The 17,498-nt window shown below is 64.1% G+C and overlaps 4 protein-coding genes across 4 annotated transcripts in view; 2 read left to right on the top strand and 2 right to left on the bottom strand.

The window, feature by feature from the left end:
- Window positions 1–816: 816 nt before the first annotated feature.
- MNEG_4131 (N-acetylglucosamine kinase, putative) lies at window positions 817–2,827 on the top strand (the record flags this gene model as incomplete). Its single annotated transcript, XM_014047394.1, has 5 exons — window positions 817–887; window positions 1,238–1,506; window positions 1,767–2,112; window positions 2,298–2,427; window positions 2,753–2,827. The coding sequence occupies 5 exons, from the start codon at window positions 817–819 to the stop codon at window positions 2,825–2,827; spliced, it is 891 nt and encodes a 296-aa protein (XP_013902848.1).
- A 7,025-nt stretch (window positions 2,828–9,852) lies between these two features.
- Window positions 9,853–12,730, bottom strand: MNEG_4130 (hypothetical protein; the record flags this gene model as incomplete). The annotated part of the gene is made up of 5 exons (XM_014047393.1): window positions 9,853–10,372; window positions 10,579–10,653; window positions 10,873–11,239; window positions 11,488–12,395; window positions 12,627–12,730. 5 exons carry the CDS (start codon window positions 12,728–12,730, stop codon window positions 9,853–9,855), a joined length of 1,974 nt encoding a protein of 657 aa, XP_013902847.1.
- A 1,042-nt stretch (window positions 12,731–13,772) lies between these two features.
- MNEG_4129 (60S acidic ribosomal protein P1) lies at window positions 13,773–15,010 on the bottom strand (the record flags this gene model as incomplete). The annotated part of the gene is made up of 4 exons (XM_014047392.1): window positions 13,773–13,799; window positions 14,106–14,206; window positions 14,464–14,587; window positions 14,942–15,010. 4 exons carry the CDS (start codon window positions 15,008–15,010, stop codon window positions 13,773–13,775), a joined length of 321 nt encoding a protein of 106 aa, XP_013902846.1.
- A 338-nt stretch (window positions 15,011–15,348) lies between these two features.
- MNEG_4128 (hypothetical protein) overlaps window positions 15,349–17,498 on the top strand; it is a gene marked incomplete at both ends in the record, with an annotated part of 3,479 nt that continues 1,329 nt past the window's right edge. Inside the window, 5 exons of the mRNA XM_014047391.1 lie at window positions 15,349–15,438; window positions 15,870–15,990; window positions 16,216–16,421; window positions 16,588–16,731; window positions 17,065–17,490. Of these exons, the coding sequence (XP_013902845.1) occupies window positions 15,349–15,438; window positions 15,870–15,990; window positions 16,216–16,421; window positions 16,588–16,731; window positions 17,065–17,490 (987 nt within the window). The remainder of the gene's footprint in view (window positions 15,439–15,869; window positions 15,991–16,215; window positions 16,422–16,587; window positions 16,732–17,064; window positions 17,491–17,498) is intronic.

The raw sequence follows: 17,498 nt of genomic DNA, 5'->3' as shown, positions 1-17,498 counted from the left end.
GGGGAAGGAGGGCGAGGGCCGCTTGGTTCGGGGTGATGACCTTGTATGCGTGTATGTGAGCGCGATGTTTTATCTGTTGTGGCGTGGGTGTTGTGCTTCGAGCACAAGCAGGCACGTCTCTGTACCTGGAAACGGGGAGACGCGCACTGGCTGTGCTCCATACGGCTTATCCGGCCTTCAAACCCGTCATAAAAGCTTGTGTTGGCCTTATGTACTTCTGGGCAATCACATCCGCTTGCAGAGCGGCCCAGCGGCGCAGCTTTGGGCCGATGCAGCGTTAGAGACGCTCCCTGATTAGTGAATCAAAGGTGTGTAGGTCTCTATCTGATCTGCCCTGTGACTGGCCGCTGCAGGTGCAACTTGGGTTTTATGCCATTCTCATCTATGGTATGGTAATCAGCATCTTAGCGGGCTGCTGAGATCCAGTAGGTGCAATTCGCTAGGTGTGGGCGCACGGATGCGCGTGGTGGAGGGGGGCGGAGGGCCTGGATGACGCTGAGGCCTGATGCGCGCCAGGCACCTTGAACACGAGTTTCAGACCAGCCGCCGGCCACCCTGATGCCACCACAGTCCTCAACGCCACCCAAGGCGTCGCAGCAGGGCCAGCACCAGGCGGCGAGCAGCTTCCCAGAGCTACTGCAATGCCGATGCCAAGGTGTCTGCAGATGGGGCCAACACTGCCGCAATTCTGTGCGTCTTTTGTGTCTGTTCAATAAGAGGGCATCCACATCGTTGGGGTCCAGTAGGGGCTCGCGTCACTACAGGTTCCTGGGCCCTCATGGTGTAGAGGCAGCCTGTGCTGGGACAGAGGGTGGAATGGCGGCGGAGCAGCCCTATCTCGTTATCGGGCTCTGCTCGCTGTGCGTGGCCAACCCGGAGACCGGCCAGTGTGTTTTGTACTCGACGCGTACATCCTGCGTAGTGGCGGCCTCCCCGTGTGCACGCATCAAGTGGTGAGAATAAGCATGTTCCGTTTCACGTCGGGAGTCCTGCCCGAGCCGAGCAACGTCGGGATCAGGCGGCAAGCGTGCCTGCAATCATGCAATACGCCTGGGTCTTGCTTGGAAACAGGCGGTGTGGCGTGCTTTTCAGGAAATTTGAGGCTGCTGCGACCCAGGACCATTGTGCGCGCTGCTGCGGCAGAGCACTGCCTGCTCTGCCGCCTGTGGCCCGGTGCACAGGCCCCCCATCATCAAAACCTCGCGCCGTGGCGCATTGTACCCTCATCAATTCACAGGTACACCAGCAGCGGCACCTCTCAATCCGAGAAGGAGCTCTGGTCGGCAATCGACGGCAGCCTGGCGTCGGTTGGTGCCACCTATGCAGACGTCGCGGCGATCTGCGCCGCTGTTGCGGTGCGCGAAGCCAATGCCGACTTGGATGGCCTCCTGGCGGCGCTTTCGAACCGGCTGCCGGCACAGGCGCTGAAGCTCGTGCACACCGACGCGGCGGCCGCGCTGGCGAGCTGCACCCACGGCGTGCTGCATGGCGCGTGCGTCGTCGCAGGTGGGCGGCGCGGCCGAAATCCCGCGGTCGGAACCCCGTGCCGGAACGCGCGACGGCACGGCGAGTGATGCCGGGCGCGGAGCGGCTGCGTTGGTGCCAGTGATGAGTAGACCCTACCCATGCGGCTGCCGCCGCCGCCGCCGCTGTCGCCGCAGCAGCCGCGCAGGCGCGCGCATGCGCCCCTGCGACCTCCGCGGCCTCAGCTCGGCCGACACACTTTGCGACGTTGCGCGCCCGCGCGCCGCCTGCTCCCCGTGCAGACGACCACACAAAGGCGGTCGCCTTTGGCGGCCAGCGGCAGCACCGCACCTCCGGCTGGGGCCCCCTTTTCATGGACGGCGGCTGCGCGTACGACATCGGCTCCCGCGCGCTGCTGGCCGCCCACAAGGCGCACGACAGCCGCGGCGCGGCCACGACACTCACGCGCACGTTCCTGCGCCGCCTGCGGCTGCCGCGCGTGGAGGATCTGGTGCGGTGGGCGTACCACCCTGCAGAGGGGCAGCACGAGCGCATCTGCGGGCTGGCGCGCGTCGTGGCCGACTGCGCCGCGGCGGGGGATGCCGTCGCCGACACCATACTGCGCCACGGCGTGGGGGAGCTGCTCAAGTGAGGGGACGCGCGGCGGGCGGCGCGCGGCCCCGTGGCAGGGCGGGCGCCACAAGGCGGGGCCGGCGGCGAGCCAGCCCGGCGGCGTTCCCTGGGCCCGTGCGCCCAACACAGCTTTGACACACGGCTGGGCACGCCCGCGCACCTGAGTGCGCGCGGCGCCCCCTTCCCCCCTGCCCCCTCAGGTCAGTCAAGACGGCTGCTGCCTCGGTGGGCCTAGAGGCCCCCAGCACGTTCCAGGTGGTGCTGGCGGGGCGCCTGCTGCCGCAGAACGGGCTCTACGCCCAATACCTGGCAGAGGCGATTCGCGCAGAGGTGTGGAGAAGGGGGGACATTGGAGGGGTCGCCCCTGCGTGTGATTCGTGCTCGCGTGTGTGCGTGCGTGCGTGTGTGCGTGCGTGCGTGTGTGTGTATGTGTGTGTGTCCGTGGTTGCGTGCGTGAGTGCGTGCATATGCGCGTGCGTGCGTACGTGTGCACGCGTGTGTATGCGTGCGTGCATGTGCGAGCGTCATGCCAAGAGACTTAGAAGTCCAGTGACGGCGTGACCCTCACCCTGACCGTGACAACCCCTGCCTCCCGGGGTGCTGGCCCCCGGGGCACTCGTTGCAGCTGCCAAGTGTCGAGGTGTGCTACCCGCAGTCAGAGCCAGCAGAGGCAGCGGCGCTGATAGCGCTGCTCCAGATGGCGATCAACGGAAACCTACCGCAGCAATAGCACAGCAGCAGCAGCAGCAGCAGCAGCAACAGCAACAGCAGCAACAGCAGCACCAACAGCAGCCGCCTCGCTGTCGCTGTTGGCGGCAGGCGGTTGGGGGACTCACAAAAGCAGCAGCAGCAGCAGCAGCAGCGGCGGCAGCAGCAGCAGCAGCAGCAGCAGTGGCAGCAGCAGCAGCAGCAGCAGCAGCAGCAGCAGCAGCAGCAGGAGTAGCAGCGCCACCATTGCAGGAAACGGCACTGGCAGCCATCTTCAGCCGCCTGCACTGATTGACCCGGCTACAAGCGGGCCAGCGTCCGACCCCAGTCTTGCACTGGCGCCCTCTGCCACCGCACAGACCTCCCCTTTGTGTCCGACGCGCGTGGGGTATCCTCGGCCTCCTGACCCCGTCGTGCAGTCTGCCGGGCATCACGGCGGCCAAGCTGTCCTAAAAATTTACACAGGCTGATCCAGCATCTAGGCGCGTTACATCTGTACATGGGTTTTCGTATGGATTTTTAGAATGCGGGCATTTCCGCTTTGCAAGGGCCGCTGCGCGGCACCGCCGCCCTCAACCTTGAATGACGGACGCTGCTGCAGCAGGACCGCCGGCTCGCGCCATCTGCCGGGCATGCAGGGGCTAGTGCGCGTCTTCTGTGCTGCTGCCCTGCGCATCGGGCCTCTCGTGGATTTGGCTGAGCTGCTTTCCGGCCCTGCCGTGTCGAACATGTCACTACTTACGCACTGGTCCCTTGCCTGGCCCCTGCGCACGCTTGGACGCACCCGCAAAGCGCGCTGCGCCCGCGCCGCCCTCGTGTGAGCGCTGCCATGGCGAACATTCCGAGTTCTGGGGATGCCCACGGCATTGGGTCGCTGTTTACGCCAGCAGCCGTAGACAGCATTTGTCACTACCGCGACCCTGCTTTGGAACCGCGCACAATTAACACCTTGCGCCGGCGCGGACAACAGCCCCCTATCCCCCGCCTCCCTTCCTGCACGTCCGTTGCATTTGCCAACTTTTCTACGGTGAAAGGGAGGGCAGCCGCCGGGCTCTTGAGCCGCAGCGCGTTCGTGCATGTGTGAGGGAGGCGCTCGCCTGGCTCACCTAGCATTCACAGAGCCGTCATCTTCCCAAAAATAATCTGTGGCATGCGCACAGCTAGGCCCCTCACTGATTGGGGTTGTGTTTGCCTTGGGCATATCGAGGGGTCCCACTAAATTGCACGCAAGGTGCATCTGCGACGGCCGTTTCGAGAGTGCACCCCTGCTCAAACGCGGCGCCGCCAGCCCGGCGCTGCCTCGCTACCCAGCCTGCGCAAATTGCGTTCCGCTGTAGGCTGGCGGTTTATGCCTCCGAACGCAGTGGGTGGGCACCCTTGCCCGCGCTGTGTTCCCTCTGTTCTGCACCTAATCTTCGGTTGCAATGCACTTGGGGTGTTTCCATCTGTGAGCAGGCTCGGCTGGTGCGACTCATCGGTACGGGGCGCTGGGCCCATGCTGCGTTGGTGCCAGCTCATCAGCTGCCGGTTCGACGCCCAGCAGCTGCTTTGTTTCTTGCGCATGGCCGTCCGTTTTCGCCCTCGCTCCACATGAAGCTCCGCGCTGGCTGGTGCGCGGGTGTGAATCGCCCATGTCACCGCTCGATCGCGCACCTTGAATAGCCTTTATGCCTCCCTTCAGCTGAGCGTGTGCGCGCTGTTGTAATTCTGTCAATGCCGTTGAATTCGACGCTCTGCAGACTGTGCAGAAGGCCGTTGGACTCGGCATGATACACGGTGCGTCTGTGCGGGGCCCGCACTGCAACCGCCGGGGCAATCAAAGGCATCATGGAGTGTTTATTGGGCTGGCAACGCGGCGGAAGCCTTGCCTTCGAAGTCAGCTGTGACAGAGGCCTGCTGACTGGGCGCGGACTGGTCTTCCTCAAGCGAGCCCTGGCCTCGCCGCCCGCAACCCCTTGGCCACGCCCGCTAGATTGACTGATTGTGGGCACGCAGAGGCCACAAACACAGAGTCAAAAGAGAGCACGGATACAAGAGTGGCACGCGCATGCGCGCGCATGCGTGCGCGGTGCTCGCGGGCTGCTCGCCAGCGCCGCCTGTGCCCGAGTGCGTGGGGTAACCTTGTCCGTACCCACTCCACTAGGACTCATTTATACTTTTTGGTGAGAGTTACACAGCGGCGCAGTGCAGGGTGCTGTGCCCCATCCTGTCGTGGTGATGATCATCCTTGGGTGAGCACGGGTGGAGCTATGGGGTGGCTGCACTCACCGTGCGAGTGCCGACGCTGCTTGGGAGCCGTGTCTGTGGATTTTTTCCTCACTGCATGCATGCGACTTCGGTGATTTCTCTTTCATCTATTCTATTAAATGCAAAGAGCTGTAGAGCTCGCTCGTAACCCCGCTCTCCTACAGTACGTCCACGCGTAGGGCATCAGAGCGAAACCATCGTCCACTGTGATCAGTCAACACGTGCCATTGCCGGTGAGACCTTGTTATTAGTGGGGGGTTGGCCCTATTCAAAGGGTGCTCGATCCTTGGGGGCATGATGCCCCATCCCTCCCTGCCATCGGGCGCGCACACGTCATCACATGTTGCGACAGTGAACGCCGAATATAATCTAGCGCCTCACTCAAGCATGCCTCTACTCGTGGCGGCCATGCACCAGGTTGGATTACAACGCCCACCACACAATGGCACTGCACAGCACATGGCCTGCTGACGGGATCACCTCTACACGAGCTGGCAACTGGCTGCGACTCAACTGACCTTCCAGGCTCGGGGGCCCTGGCGGCATCAGCCTGCCCTGCCAGTGTCATCAACGCTGGCACCAGCGGTGTGATGGCAGGTGGGGACATGTCGGGGTGCGAGCCGGGAGGGATGAATCTCATCGAGTGTTGGAGTTAAGCGCTGTGCGCCTGCCGGGCAGCCCTCCAGCCAGCTTGGGCCGGCTTGTCTGACCATCGATCACCACCACGACCGGATGCGACGGCCTGCCTGAGCACGGAGTTGAAGTCCGTCCTGTTGCCACCACTGCCGCGATCGCCGACCTGTGGTTTGCGCCGCTTCGTTACTGCTGCACGGAGCGCACGCGCTTGATTGTGGAGACAGGCAAGATCAGCTCCTGCAGCGAGAACGCCTGGCCTCGGCCGGTGCAGACCCCAGCGGGAGCCGCTATGTTTTGGTGCGTGACTGTGCGCGTGCAGCCATGCCTGCGTACGCTTGATTGTGCAACTGACTGCCTGGCGCATGCCAGTAAGTGCGAGTGCACAAGCAATGCCGTGCCCTGGCATACCCTCCAAACTCGCTCCAGACATTGGCCCTGTCCTGCACCCTCCGTCACTCCGCATCGAATCCAGAGCAAGTGCTGCTTCTCCCCTCCCCTGCCTGTGCACCTGCCCGATGCACTTCCCCTGTTGCAAGTACAGGCAGGAGGCTCGCTCTTCCAGCGCCCGCCAAAAGCGCGTGCTGCTCGACAACTGTGGCAAGGCCATCGTGTGCATGGGGCTGGTGGTGGGATGCCTCCGGCCCACGTGGGCTCTGTACCGCGGGGGCCACCTGGACGAGGGGAACCGCCTGGCCACCTTTGCGGGCCAGCTCTTCGGTGCAGAGCCAGGTGGGCAGGGCCTGACTTACTGCACTGGAGAATGCACACACATACAAACCAGCGGAACCTCTTGCTTGTTGGCTCACAGATACCGCCTCCCGCATTTTGCATGTCCGTCCAAGCACAGACCAAACCCTGAACTCTTCCCGCTCCCACCCTGCCAACCTCCTGCTGTCCCGTATGCCAGCCGTGAGTGTCTACCTCCGCAGCTCCCCACGTGTGAGCACCTTCAAGCTGGGCGGGGAGCTCGGCGCCACCAGCTTCCAGGTCAGCGTGAAGCTGCCCTGCGGCCGCGAGTTGGCCGTGGCGGCGGCCGAGCGGCGCCAGCCGTCGCCGTCGCAGCGCGGCAGCCAGGGCGCCCCCCAGCAAGGCTGCGTGCCTACGACGTGCTGCTGGAGGCGGGCGCGGATGCCGCGTTCGTGGCGGCGGCCTGCATCGTGGTCGACAGCATGTTCAAACAGTCACAGAAGTACCAGGACTAGGCCCTGCCCATTGGTACCTGCTGCGGGGACGCCGGTCGGCTTGGCGAGTGCTGACTCAAGAGGGGTAGATGTCTGGAAGTAACTTTGTCATGCCGTACAGCGGCACAGCTCTGATTGTGGCCCATGTGCGCAAGCCGCAGCCTAGGGCCTGAGCCCAGGCACCTGTGCACTGCATTGTTGCGCATGCGCGGCTGCGTGCGTGCCGCCATTGTGCGGGAAGATGTGGCCAACTCCCCTGTTGGCCAGGAAGCTCCCAGGCCTGCCAATCTGGCTGCTTCCCCCGGAGGTGGCGACCCGGCCACAGAGGACGGCCGCAGTTTACAAGTGCTGGGGTAGCAGTCACCTCGGCTGTCTCACCTGCCGATGCAGCAGAGTGTCGTGCCACCAACGCGTCGCATGCAGAAACGGCGTCGCGTCCCAGCCCGCAGGCGTTGAACCCGTCGGCTGTGGAGGTTTGGCAGCATCACGAGCTGATCAATAACGGTACAGCAGCAGCTGAGCCCGCGCCTCGGCCGCAGCGTTGAAGCGCACGGACGAGCGCGCCTGGGCGGCGCCGAGCAGCGCCGCGGCTTGCGGCACGCTGCCGCCTGCCTGAGGAAGCGTTGTGGGGCCTTGAGCCGCTTATTAGGTGAGGCATTTGTCCGTAGTTTCAATTTATTATTGTGTGTAATGTTGCCTTCAATTCAAGAACATGCACTGCTGTGGCGTTTGCCTTTCTCTGTGTTGAGCATGTAAATTGTTTGGGTCTGTTCGTTTGCTGCTTCTTGAGCTGGAAATCGCTGTAGCCCATGGGTGGTGGTATGCCCAGCGGGTGTGGTGCTTGTATGTGAGCGCACTTGCATCCCTCTTCTGGTGTATGACTGACGTCCGCCTGTTCCTGCCGGGCGTCAGCTGCAGCAGAAAGGTTGCTACCCCGTCTGTCTGCTGCTTAATGCTCTTCAATGCAGGCAGCCCTGTCTGCCCACTGCTCCGCTGAGTGCTGACCCTTCAACAAGAACCTGTCCCGATTGGCATGCACACACAGTGCAGGCGAAGGCCGAGAGCAATAGTTCAGCCACTCCGTATTGACAACAGGCAGCCAAGGTTGGCTGCTGGTAGAAGACCCAAGCAACTGCCGCAACAGCACTGTGACAGCTGGGCCTCGATACTGCAATAGCTTACCTCTTGGTACAGGGAGACGCCACCAATGCGAGGAACTGAGCGTGACCCAAGGCCCTTCCTTCTCCAGATCTTTGCGGAAGGGAGCCGGTTTCGATGTGTGGCTGTACGGTGGGTGTACACATCATACAAAAGAGGGCATCAATAGTACGGTAGTGAGCTCAAGGACCAGCGCACCAAGCAAACAACCTGCAAACAACTCAACACAGAGAGAAAGGGGGAACGCCACAGCAGTGCTTGAATATCATAAGAGACAGCAACACGATACAAACATAACTTTTAATTTAACCGGTTACAAATCCCTCACTTAACATGCGGCTCAAGGCCCAGGCTTCCTCACGCAGGCAGCAGTGTGCCGCAAGCAGCGGCGCTGCTCGCTCTGCGCCGCCTGGGCGCGCTCGTCCTGCGCTGCCACGCTGCGGCCGAGGCGCGGGCTCAGCTGCTGCTGTACCGTTATCGAACAGCTCGCGATGCTGCCAAACCTCCATGCCCGATGGGTTCAACGCCTGCGGGTTGGGACGCGACGCTTTTCTGCATGCGTCGCGTTGGTGGCAAGACAGCTGTCGCACCATACTTTGTCCGGTGCCAAAACCTGACCGATCACTCTACCCGTAGCCCTGTTGCCACACTGAAAGCTGGCCATCAATTGCAGCCCGGCCGCGGTCCGCCGCCATTCCAACAATCAACAATTGGTCCTGGCGTTTGATGCGTGTGCACGCTTGCGTTCATGGACGTGCGCACACACTGCATGGTCATGCAGTGCGTGCGCACGTGCGTGTTCGCGCATGTATACACACGCACATGTGCATCCAGGAATGTGTGAGAATCTGCTGTTTGTTTGTGTTAGTGGCTCCCCGTCTAAAGCAGCGCTGTGGTTACACTGGGCTTCCAGGAGAAAGAGCAAGGAATGCAGCGTGACTGCAAGTGGGGCGCATCCAGCGCCATACCAGGGTTCAAGTGCGTGGGGTTTGAATGGGTTGCATGCACGCAGGTGGGTGAGGTGTGATTATGTGTCTGCGTGGCTTGGCAACGAGTGCATTCCTAGCTGTGTGCTTTGTTGGGTCAAGTAATGAAGCTGAAACTCCAGCTGTGGCCACCATACTCAACACCTGGGGTCCTGCGAATTGTGTAGGAAGGTTGACCTAATACCTATGACATCAACGGAAAAATACATCCAGCTTTCGCGCCAGAGCAATCACGAGTGATGCACCGCAAGGATGCGCGGCGCGAGGTAGGCCCGGGCGCGAGGGGCCCCTGACGCGAACGCCTTGCTTGTGGGTTGGCAGGGCCCTGGTCCCGTGCGACGAGTGCAGGAAAGGCGAAGGGGCGGAAGAAATGAATGTATATGCATGTTAGCTGGTGCTGGGCAAGAAGGCCTGGCACGTTCACCGACGGTCAGCGGCGGATGGCTGCAAGCCGATGTGTGGATGTGCCCGTGGGCGCTGAATAAGCATGTGCATGCAGACAGCCCGGGCTGTGCCATGGCAGTGTGCCTGCGCCTGAATGCCGCTCATTGCAGCTTTCATCAAAGCAGTGCCTGTGCGGGTCGAGCGCTCGTCCTAGGTCGCGACCTGGTAGCCGCAGCGATGAGTGAGCCGACGATGCGCGCTCGTGCTCGGTGCTTAGGGCATGCGTCCATGCGACAAGTCTTGGCAGTGCTGCCGGGGACCTCTGGGCATCGGCCATCTCTGTCAAAGGAAGTGGCTGTCAGGCAATAAATATTTGCTGGCGCCTAGTGTGGTGCAGCCCTTGGGTCGACGAAGGCACCGCCAAAGGCGGCGCCGCCTCACAGCTGCCAAACCCATCACAGCGAAACCCCTGGCCGCGCCGACCGTGCAGCCGCGCCGGGCGCCTTGCCGTGACGCTGCTGCTTCCCTGTGGTGCTGTCTCTGCGCTGCACAGCTGCCGCTCCCTTGGGCGTCGCCTTCGCCACCACCTTAGCCGCCGCCTTGGCCGCCGCCACGGGTCCCAGCCGCCGCGACGCCATGGCCGGCACCGCCGCGACTGTAATTTTCGCGGCCGCCCCGTCCTGCACCCCCGGTGCCGGCGCCAGCGGCGCGCCCGCGCCAGCCGCCGCCGCTGGCGCCGGCCGCGCATCCGAGGCTGCTGCTGCTGCGGCGGCAGGGGCGGCCGCCTCGGACGGCGGCGCGAGGCCCTCCTGCTGCGCGATGCGTCTGAAGGTCCTGCGGATGTCTCCGATGCGGCCGACGGCGACGTAGGCCTTGTAGGTGAACGTTGAGTTGGCCTCGATCGGGAAGCGCGTGAGGAGGGCGAAGTACGACGTGTCGCTGACGCGCGTGGTGTTGTCCGGGCCGACGCGGTACCTGCAGGGTTGGGCGCGCGGAGGGGGGGGTGGACGGCCCGTGGGGGGTCGGGGGGCGTTGCGCGGTTCGCGCGCGCCCGCGCGTGTGTGCCAGGCGTACAAGTGCAGCAGGGCTGGTCTTCCCGCCACTGGCCGATCTGCGGTGGGCTTCCCGTCCTAGCGCCTGCGCCCCTGTTTCCCTCCCAAGCTTCCCCCACGTTGGCTCACGCTGTAAGGCCGGAGGCGATGGGAACAAAAACGCCGATGCCGCTGCCGGTCGCAGGATCGATGTACGCAGCCCACCTGCATGCGCGGCGAATTGTGGCCGGGCACCCAGCAAGTTGGTAATCAGCAGTGCGGGTGGACGACAAGGGCTATGGGGCAACACTCAGGGACACATGAAAGCAGCAGAGGGCTTTCTCATCCACCCTTCCAAAGCATCCCACATTTTCCACTCCTGATGGCGTCAACAAGCACACCAGGCGTCAAGGGGCGCCCAGTAACCAGGGAAGCGTCACCCACCGCTCGGTTGGCGTGAAGTACTCGTTCGTGCCGCCGGGCAGGGCGAAACGCAGGTCGCCGTCCGTCCACGGCTTTGCACCCTCGTACACCGCGAGCACGCTCAGCCGCCTGTCGGCGAAAAAGGCGGGCACCTCCTGGTCGAGCATCGGCTGGCTGTCCGCCCCGCCGTACTGCATGCTGTACGTCACCGCGAGCGCATCGGGCAGCAGCGAGTAATCCGACGTCAGGATGACGTCCTCGAGCAGCTCCTGGCCGCCCCAGTTGCGGGGCATGGCGCGGGTGACGACGCGGGTGGGGCTGCTGGGGGCGCCCTCCACGGTCTGCGACACCAGGCGCGCTGGGAGGTTGCCCCAGGAGCCGGCTTGGACTGCGTGGTGTGGGCGAAATGTGTCATTTGCTGGTAAGAAAGCGTGCTTACCGCAGGCAAGCTGCCAGAGCTTGAACGACACACTCAGAATACTGATAAACCAGACTTTGCGATGGATGCCGCATGCACGGCGGGGCTGCTTGCCAGCGTCTGCACCTTGCCGCCTCCTCCGCTACATGATGTGCCGCCGCTCGCTGCACACCGTTCAGAGTTCGCCCCCTCCCCATCAACCAGTGATTCCTGCACACCTGGGTTCCAGCGCCACGGCTTTGAGGTCCAGCAGGAGCCGTCGCTGCATCCATAGTAGCTCTGCTGCATCAGCCGCCCGCAGTCCCACACGTTCACGAGGTTGCGCCCCGTGAACGGCGCCGGCATCCCCTTTGACGAGATCTGCCCGACGACGCCGCCGCGCCTCACGTCGATGCCGACCGTCAGCGCGTCGTTTTCGAGGTAGACCATGTCCTGAACAATCTGGCCCTGCGGCTGCCCGCGCTCGTTGAGGATCCCGAGGTCGTTGATCGTGGCGACGAGGCCGAGGTGGGGGTCCAGCACCCTGAGGATGGGGCTCGGCGGCCGCACGGGCAGCGGCGCTTGCGTGGGGCGCCGGGCGGCGGCGGCGGTGGTCGGGCGGAATATGTCCAGTGCACCGCGCAAGAGGGAGCCCAGCATGTCGGGGACGCCCTCGGGCATCAGCTGCTGCGCGCGCGCCTGTGACTGCTGCGCGTTGGCGGCAGTCTGCGCACGCTCGCGCAGGGAGCGGCGCTTGGGGGTGGACACCCCCTCCGTCTCGTGGCCGCGGATGACCTCGGCTAGCCGGCGGTAGATCTGCGCCCGCTCTGACGCGGGCAGCCGTGGCGGCTCGTCACCGTGCGCCACGCGCCGCGGCGGCGCCTCCAGCACGGGCTCGCTCTGCTGTTCGGCTGCCGACAACAGGCGCTTTGTTTGCTGGGGCGCGGTCTTGACAGCGCCGGGCGAGCTGTTGCGTTTGCTGCTGCTGCTTTTGCTGCTTTTGCTACTGCTGCTGCTGCTGCTGCTGCTGCTTTTTGCACTGCTGATGATGCTGCTGTGGCTGGGCCTAACAAACACGGCTGCGGCTGAGACGGGGTCGACTGTGGTAGTGCCCAGCCGGGCGCCAGCCTCCTCTAGAGGCCACTGGCTGCAATCAGATGCGGCATGAAACGGAACAAGTCGCTTGTCAGCGGTGACGGACACGGGTTTACCGGCCAGCGCGCGTACCCGCACGCATGAGGGCTGCCATGGCAGTAGGGCTGCGTGGAGCGCACCGTGGCACACACTTAACGCCATGCCCGGCGTTTGAACACTTGTTTACAGAAACACAAAATCCTTCAAACCTTTTGTCACTGCTTGGGTATGCCCCAATGCTCACCACACAGGCTCCACCTTGGCGCACATGGACAGGCCGGCATGCACTGCTGGCAGGGCCGCGAGCAGCAGCCCCGCCAGCACCACGACTGGGTGGGCCTTTGACATCAAACCAAAGACTTTACTACTTTGAAGCGTCCTGCTGGCGCGTGCCAGCACCCTCTGAACAGGCGAGACGGGACTCTCAACTTCGAAGCAGCCGTCGCAGGCCAACAGGTATACACAACGGCTTAAGAACCACAATGATGCATCGTATTCCAAAAGTAAAACCCTTTTTGGATGCAGGTGGGTACCGAGCGCTGCCTGATGCATTTCCCGGTACCTACTGGCTGCCCCGGTCGATAACCGCTGGGCCGCGTCCCGTTGTTGCTGGGGCCCCATCCGTTAGAACTTAATAGATCATGTCACATCTGAGTTTTCAAAAACGTTCACCCGGCAGCCGCTGCATGCACGCCATCCTTGACCTAGCTTCATCGCTCAGACTCAACAACTCCTTCAACTGCTGCCACACGTGAAAATTTTGAGTCCGCAACCAGTGTTTATCCTCCTTAGTCCGCACGCAGTACAAGATTATGTTGAATGAGTCCACTGCCCTGCCTTCCCCCCTTGAGCCATGAGTGTGTGATGAAGGGCGCCCAAGGGCACCCCACAGCACCACCACCAAGGTCCAGCGCAGGGCAGAGCCCTGCCAAATGAAGTGCACTTGGTGAGCGGGGCCGTGGATAGGCGCTCTGCGAGCCACGCAGCCTGGCCCTTGCTCTTCCCTCACGGTTGCAAGTGCGGCTGCTTGGCTTTATTGACAAATTTGAACGCCATTTGACTCTTCCACAAACATTTGGCAATCACGCCTAAATGCGGAAACCCTCCTGCCGTCTGAACTTGCCGTGCATCTCCCTTCTTCCAGCCCACACCTCCTCTCAGCCCGTTCCAACGGCTGAGGCAGTGCGTCAAGCTGCGCTGCCTGCACATCTACCAGCTTGCTCGCATGCAAAAGTGCCCATTGCCCATCAATCTCCAAAGGCGTCAGGCAGCACACAGTCTGCACACCCCGACACCCCCGATTGTGGCCTGGCCATTACATCCGCTAAGCACCGCCACCAAAAGGCAGCCAGGACCGCCGCGCATCGCTGAGCCCGTGCCGCCAAGACGCTTAGTCGAACAGGGAGAAACCCATGTCCTGCGAGTGTTGCGCAGTGCGGCGGAAATCCAAGGTCAGCCGGGGGGTTGACGAAGGGGGCTGCGGTTGGTCGAAAACCACAACAGGGTTGGCTAGAGGCGCGAACAAGCGGAGTGCAGCGTTGTGGGCGTGCTCTGCATGCAACTGCACCTGACCCCTGCCAGTCCAGCTCTGGGGGTCACCACCCCCTGCCAACCTCTGCCGACGGCAGGCTGGCGCAGAACCCGCGATCGGTGCATGCGTGGCGGGCAGGGGCTCGCGCTCGGACCTGCGACACTCTCCGACCCGCGTCCGTCCGCCCCGCACCTCGTCCTCCTCGGAGGGCTCCTCCTTCTTGGCCTCCGCCTTCTTGGCCTCGGGGGCAGCGCCGCCAGCGGCGGGCGCGGCGGCGGCAGGGGCGCCGCCACCTTGCAAGGACGAGCCGTGCGCGAGGGGGTGCGAGGCGTACGCTGAGGGAAACACCGCGAGCTCGGGCCACAGTGCTGCGCACGGCCTGCTGGTGCGCTTCAAATCAATCGCAGGGAAACCCTGCAGTTGAGCTGCTGCGCGCGGCCTGCTGGTGCGCTTCAAATCATTCGCAGGGAAACCGTACAGTTGAGCAGCACCCCCCACACGTGCATTCAGCTTGCATGCAGGCACCGCACGCCCCTGACCAGACACGCACCAGCACCGACGTTGGTGATCAGGTCGCCAATGGACTTGTTGGCAAACAGCTTGGCAAACAGAGCGGGCCAGTAGGGCTCCACCTCGATGCCGGCGGCCTTCACGATGCTGGTGATGGCATCAGCCTGCACAAAGCAGCAAGCAGCGCAGCGCGTGTGCCAAGCCGTCAGCGAGAGGCACATAGAGCCAGGGGTCTGCAGCACCCGTTGATAAGCCGTCTTGAACACTCTCGTCAACGACGCCGGGCCTTGAGATGTCCAGAAGACACAGATGGCCGCCAGGCCGACCTCTCGTCGACCGACTGCTTCAACGCTCGTGTACCCAGACACGCTGCTCCAGCCAGCAAATGGTACGACGACGAGCGATCCAGGCTAAAAGCGGTTCGGCAAGCCAGCGCGAGGCCGCCGTCTCCCTTGCCGGTGCTCCTGTGCCGCCCCGCGCGACTAAGGCGCTGGAGGGGTCATGCTCTAGGAACGCACCGTGATGTCCAGGCCATCGTCGTGCAGGATGAGGGCCGCGTAGGTGCAGGCGAGCTCGGAGGTCGACATTTTGTACGAGTGGCTGCTGCCTGAAGGATATTAAGGTCTCTGCAAGAGGACCACCAACAGGTTGAGGAGGACCGGAGCACACGCGCGCATGCACCTATGTGCGCTGCAGACACACCTGATCGCTTGACCTGCCGCTCAAAATCGGAGGCTGTGGGCCAGTGCACGGTGACGAATCCCATGTATGTGTTCCACAGTGATTTTTCGCACTAAGCCTCACAGCTCTAACTCGCCGCCCCTTGAAGTGATCTGCGACATAGTTTTTCACACCCAAGGCACCAGACAAAGCGCGTCAATGAGGGCGCGCGCAGCTCAAGGGCTAGGCAGGCGCAGCCTTACAAATGGCCCTCGCACCCTCATTGCTTTCCAAGCCCGAGGGCCACCTGGCGCGGCCGCCGCAGCAGCGCGTGGCGCCCGCGCCGCCCCGCTGCGTCCTTCATGCATGCAGTCTGGTTTTCGGCAACCTCAGCAGCCAGCCGGTGGCATGCAACCGCAGCAGGCGCCGCTGCAGCAGACGGCGGCCCTCGCGCCGCGTGGCGCCTACCTGGCTGCGCCTCAACAACCTGTGTTTCTTGACATCTCTCAGGCAAGCCTTCCGCCGTGGGCCCGGGCTCCTGGGCTCGGGGCGTGCTGCACCTGCTGAAGACAGGCGGGGCAGCATCCAGACAGCTGCAGTCCCGCTGGGCCCGACGCGGCGCGCAGACATCAACGCTCAAGCAGCTGCCCCTGTTTGCTTTTTAAACCTGCTCACAGGGTCGCAGCAACCAACGGGCTGCACCCACGCCCTGGCCTGCCCGTGCCCACGGCTCCCTTTCAACCTGTACCGTGTGCCACCTCCCACCCCTCAACCCCATGCCCCCAGGTCCTGTCGAAGCAGGTGATCACGCGCACCAGCGGCCGCGCCCTAGGGTCACTCAGCGGCTGCTGGATCGACCCGGGGCGGCGCGAGGTCGTGTCATTTGACCTGGACGACAGGAAGGGGGGTGAGCCACATGCATGAATGCACGGCTGCCGGGTGGGGGGACGGCGGGGCCGCAGGCGCGGCGCAGCCGCTCCTCGGCAGAGCGGGTCAATCGTTTGCAGGGCGGGGCGGCTCGGGGCCAGCGTGGGCCTCGCATCGCGCTGGTGAGGCGCTCCTCCGGCCTCGTCTGGCTGCCGACGCCCCCTCCTTAGCGGCGCGCGCCCCACCGCTCCCCATCCCACGCAAGGCGGCGGCGGCGGCGCGTCCCTGCCGCTCGTGGGCGGCGCGCAGCGCGTGGGCAACCTGCCGCTGGGGGCGCTGCGCCAGATCGGGGACGTGGTGTTGGTGCACGACGAGCAGGGCCTGTACGAGCAGGACCTGGACGGCCGCCTGGGGTTTGTGAATCCCATAGGGCTCGAGGTCCGCACGGCGGCGGGCGACTTTCTGGGGAAGGTGCGGCGCGGGGCGCGGGGCGCGAGGCGCGGGCACGCGCGAGTGCGCGCAGCGCCGAGGGCGGTGGCGGTAGCGGTGCTGCTCTTGTCGACGCGGCGCCTGCGGCTGTGCCCGCGGGCGGGGTCGCGACGCACCGCTTGTTCGTGCGCCTGCGGCGGCCTTGCAGGTGCGGGACCTGTCTTTCAGTCCCGACAACGGCGCCATAGGGCGAATCGCGTACGACGAGTTCGGCCTGCCCAGCCTTCCGTCTGCGTTTTTTGACTGCTTCTCTGTCGGGGCGGACGACATCCTCAGCATAGGGCGCTCGGAGGTGGGGCTGGGAAAGTCATGCGCGGGCGTGCTAGCAACTGTCAGTATTTGTGCGCGCGCGTGTGTGTGTGTGTGTGTGAGTGTGTGTGAGTGTGTGTGTGAGTGTGTGTGTGGGGGGGGGGGGCGCGTGCACAAGTGCAGCAAGGGCTGCATATTGGTTTACTTGTATGTAATGTAGGGATGGATGGATGTGCCATGTGCACCATGGCCATGGGTTGCTGCGCCGCACGCACCATCGCCATAGCCCCATCCCAGATCTTTGCTGCCACTGGGTGGACCCCTCGCTCGCGCCGCAACGGGCCCGCCTGCGCCCTCCCCCCATAATCCCTGCCAGGTCATCGTGTACGATGACGCCCGCTACCGCGAACGCAAGGAGTCCAACGGCCTCTTCGCAGCCATCCCGTCGCTCCTCAAGTCCCTAGGCTCCGGCGCCCGCGGCGGCGCCGGCGGCGCCGGCCAGCTGGCACTGCCCGCAGCGGGCATGTCTGATGCGTACCGCGACGGCGGCGCTGCGGCCGCGGGCGGCGGGGGCGGCGCGAGGGGGTACCTTCCGAGCAACTACTCGTACGAGCAGTGGCAGCAGGACCTGCGGCGCTGGGAGGCGGAGACTGGGATGACATACGAGCAATACCTGCGAGCCCAAGGCGGCGCCGCCGCGGGGGGCCAGCCGGCCGCGGGCGCGCGAGCCGCGCTGCCCCCGGCGCGAGGCGCGGGCGCGGCGCAGGGCGCCGGCGCGGGCGGGTACTACCCGCGGCCGGCGGTGGCGGG

This window comes from Monoraphidium neglectum (assembly GCF_000611645.1).
Source record: "Monoraphidium neglectum strain SAG 48.87 unplaced genomic scaffold scaffold00556, whole genome shotgun sequence".
In the NCBI taxonomy this organism is placed as follows: Eukaryota; Viridiplantae; Chlorophyta; class Chlorophyceae; order Sphaeropleales; family Selenastraceae; genus Monoraphidium; species Monoraphidium neglectum.
The sequence above is the reverse complement of the archived record's forward strand: the minus strand, read 5'-3'. Positions and strand labels throughout refer to the sequence as shown.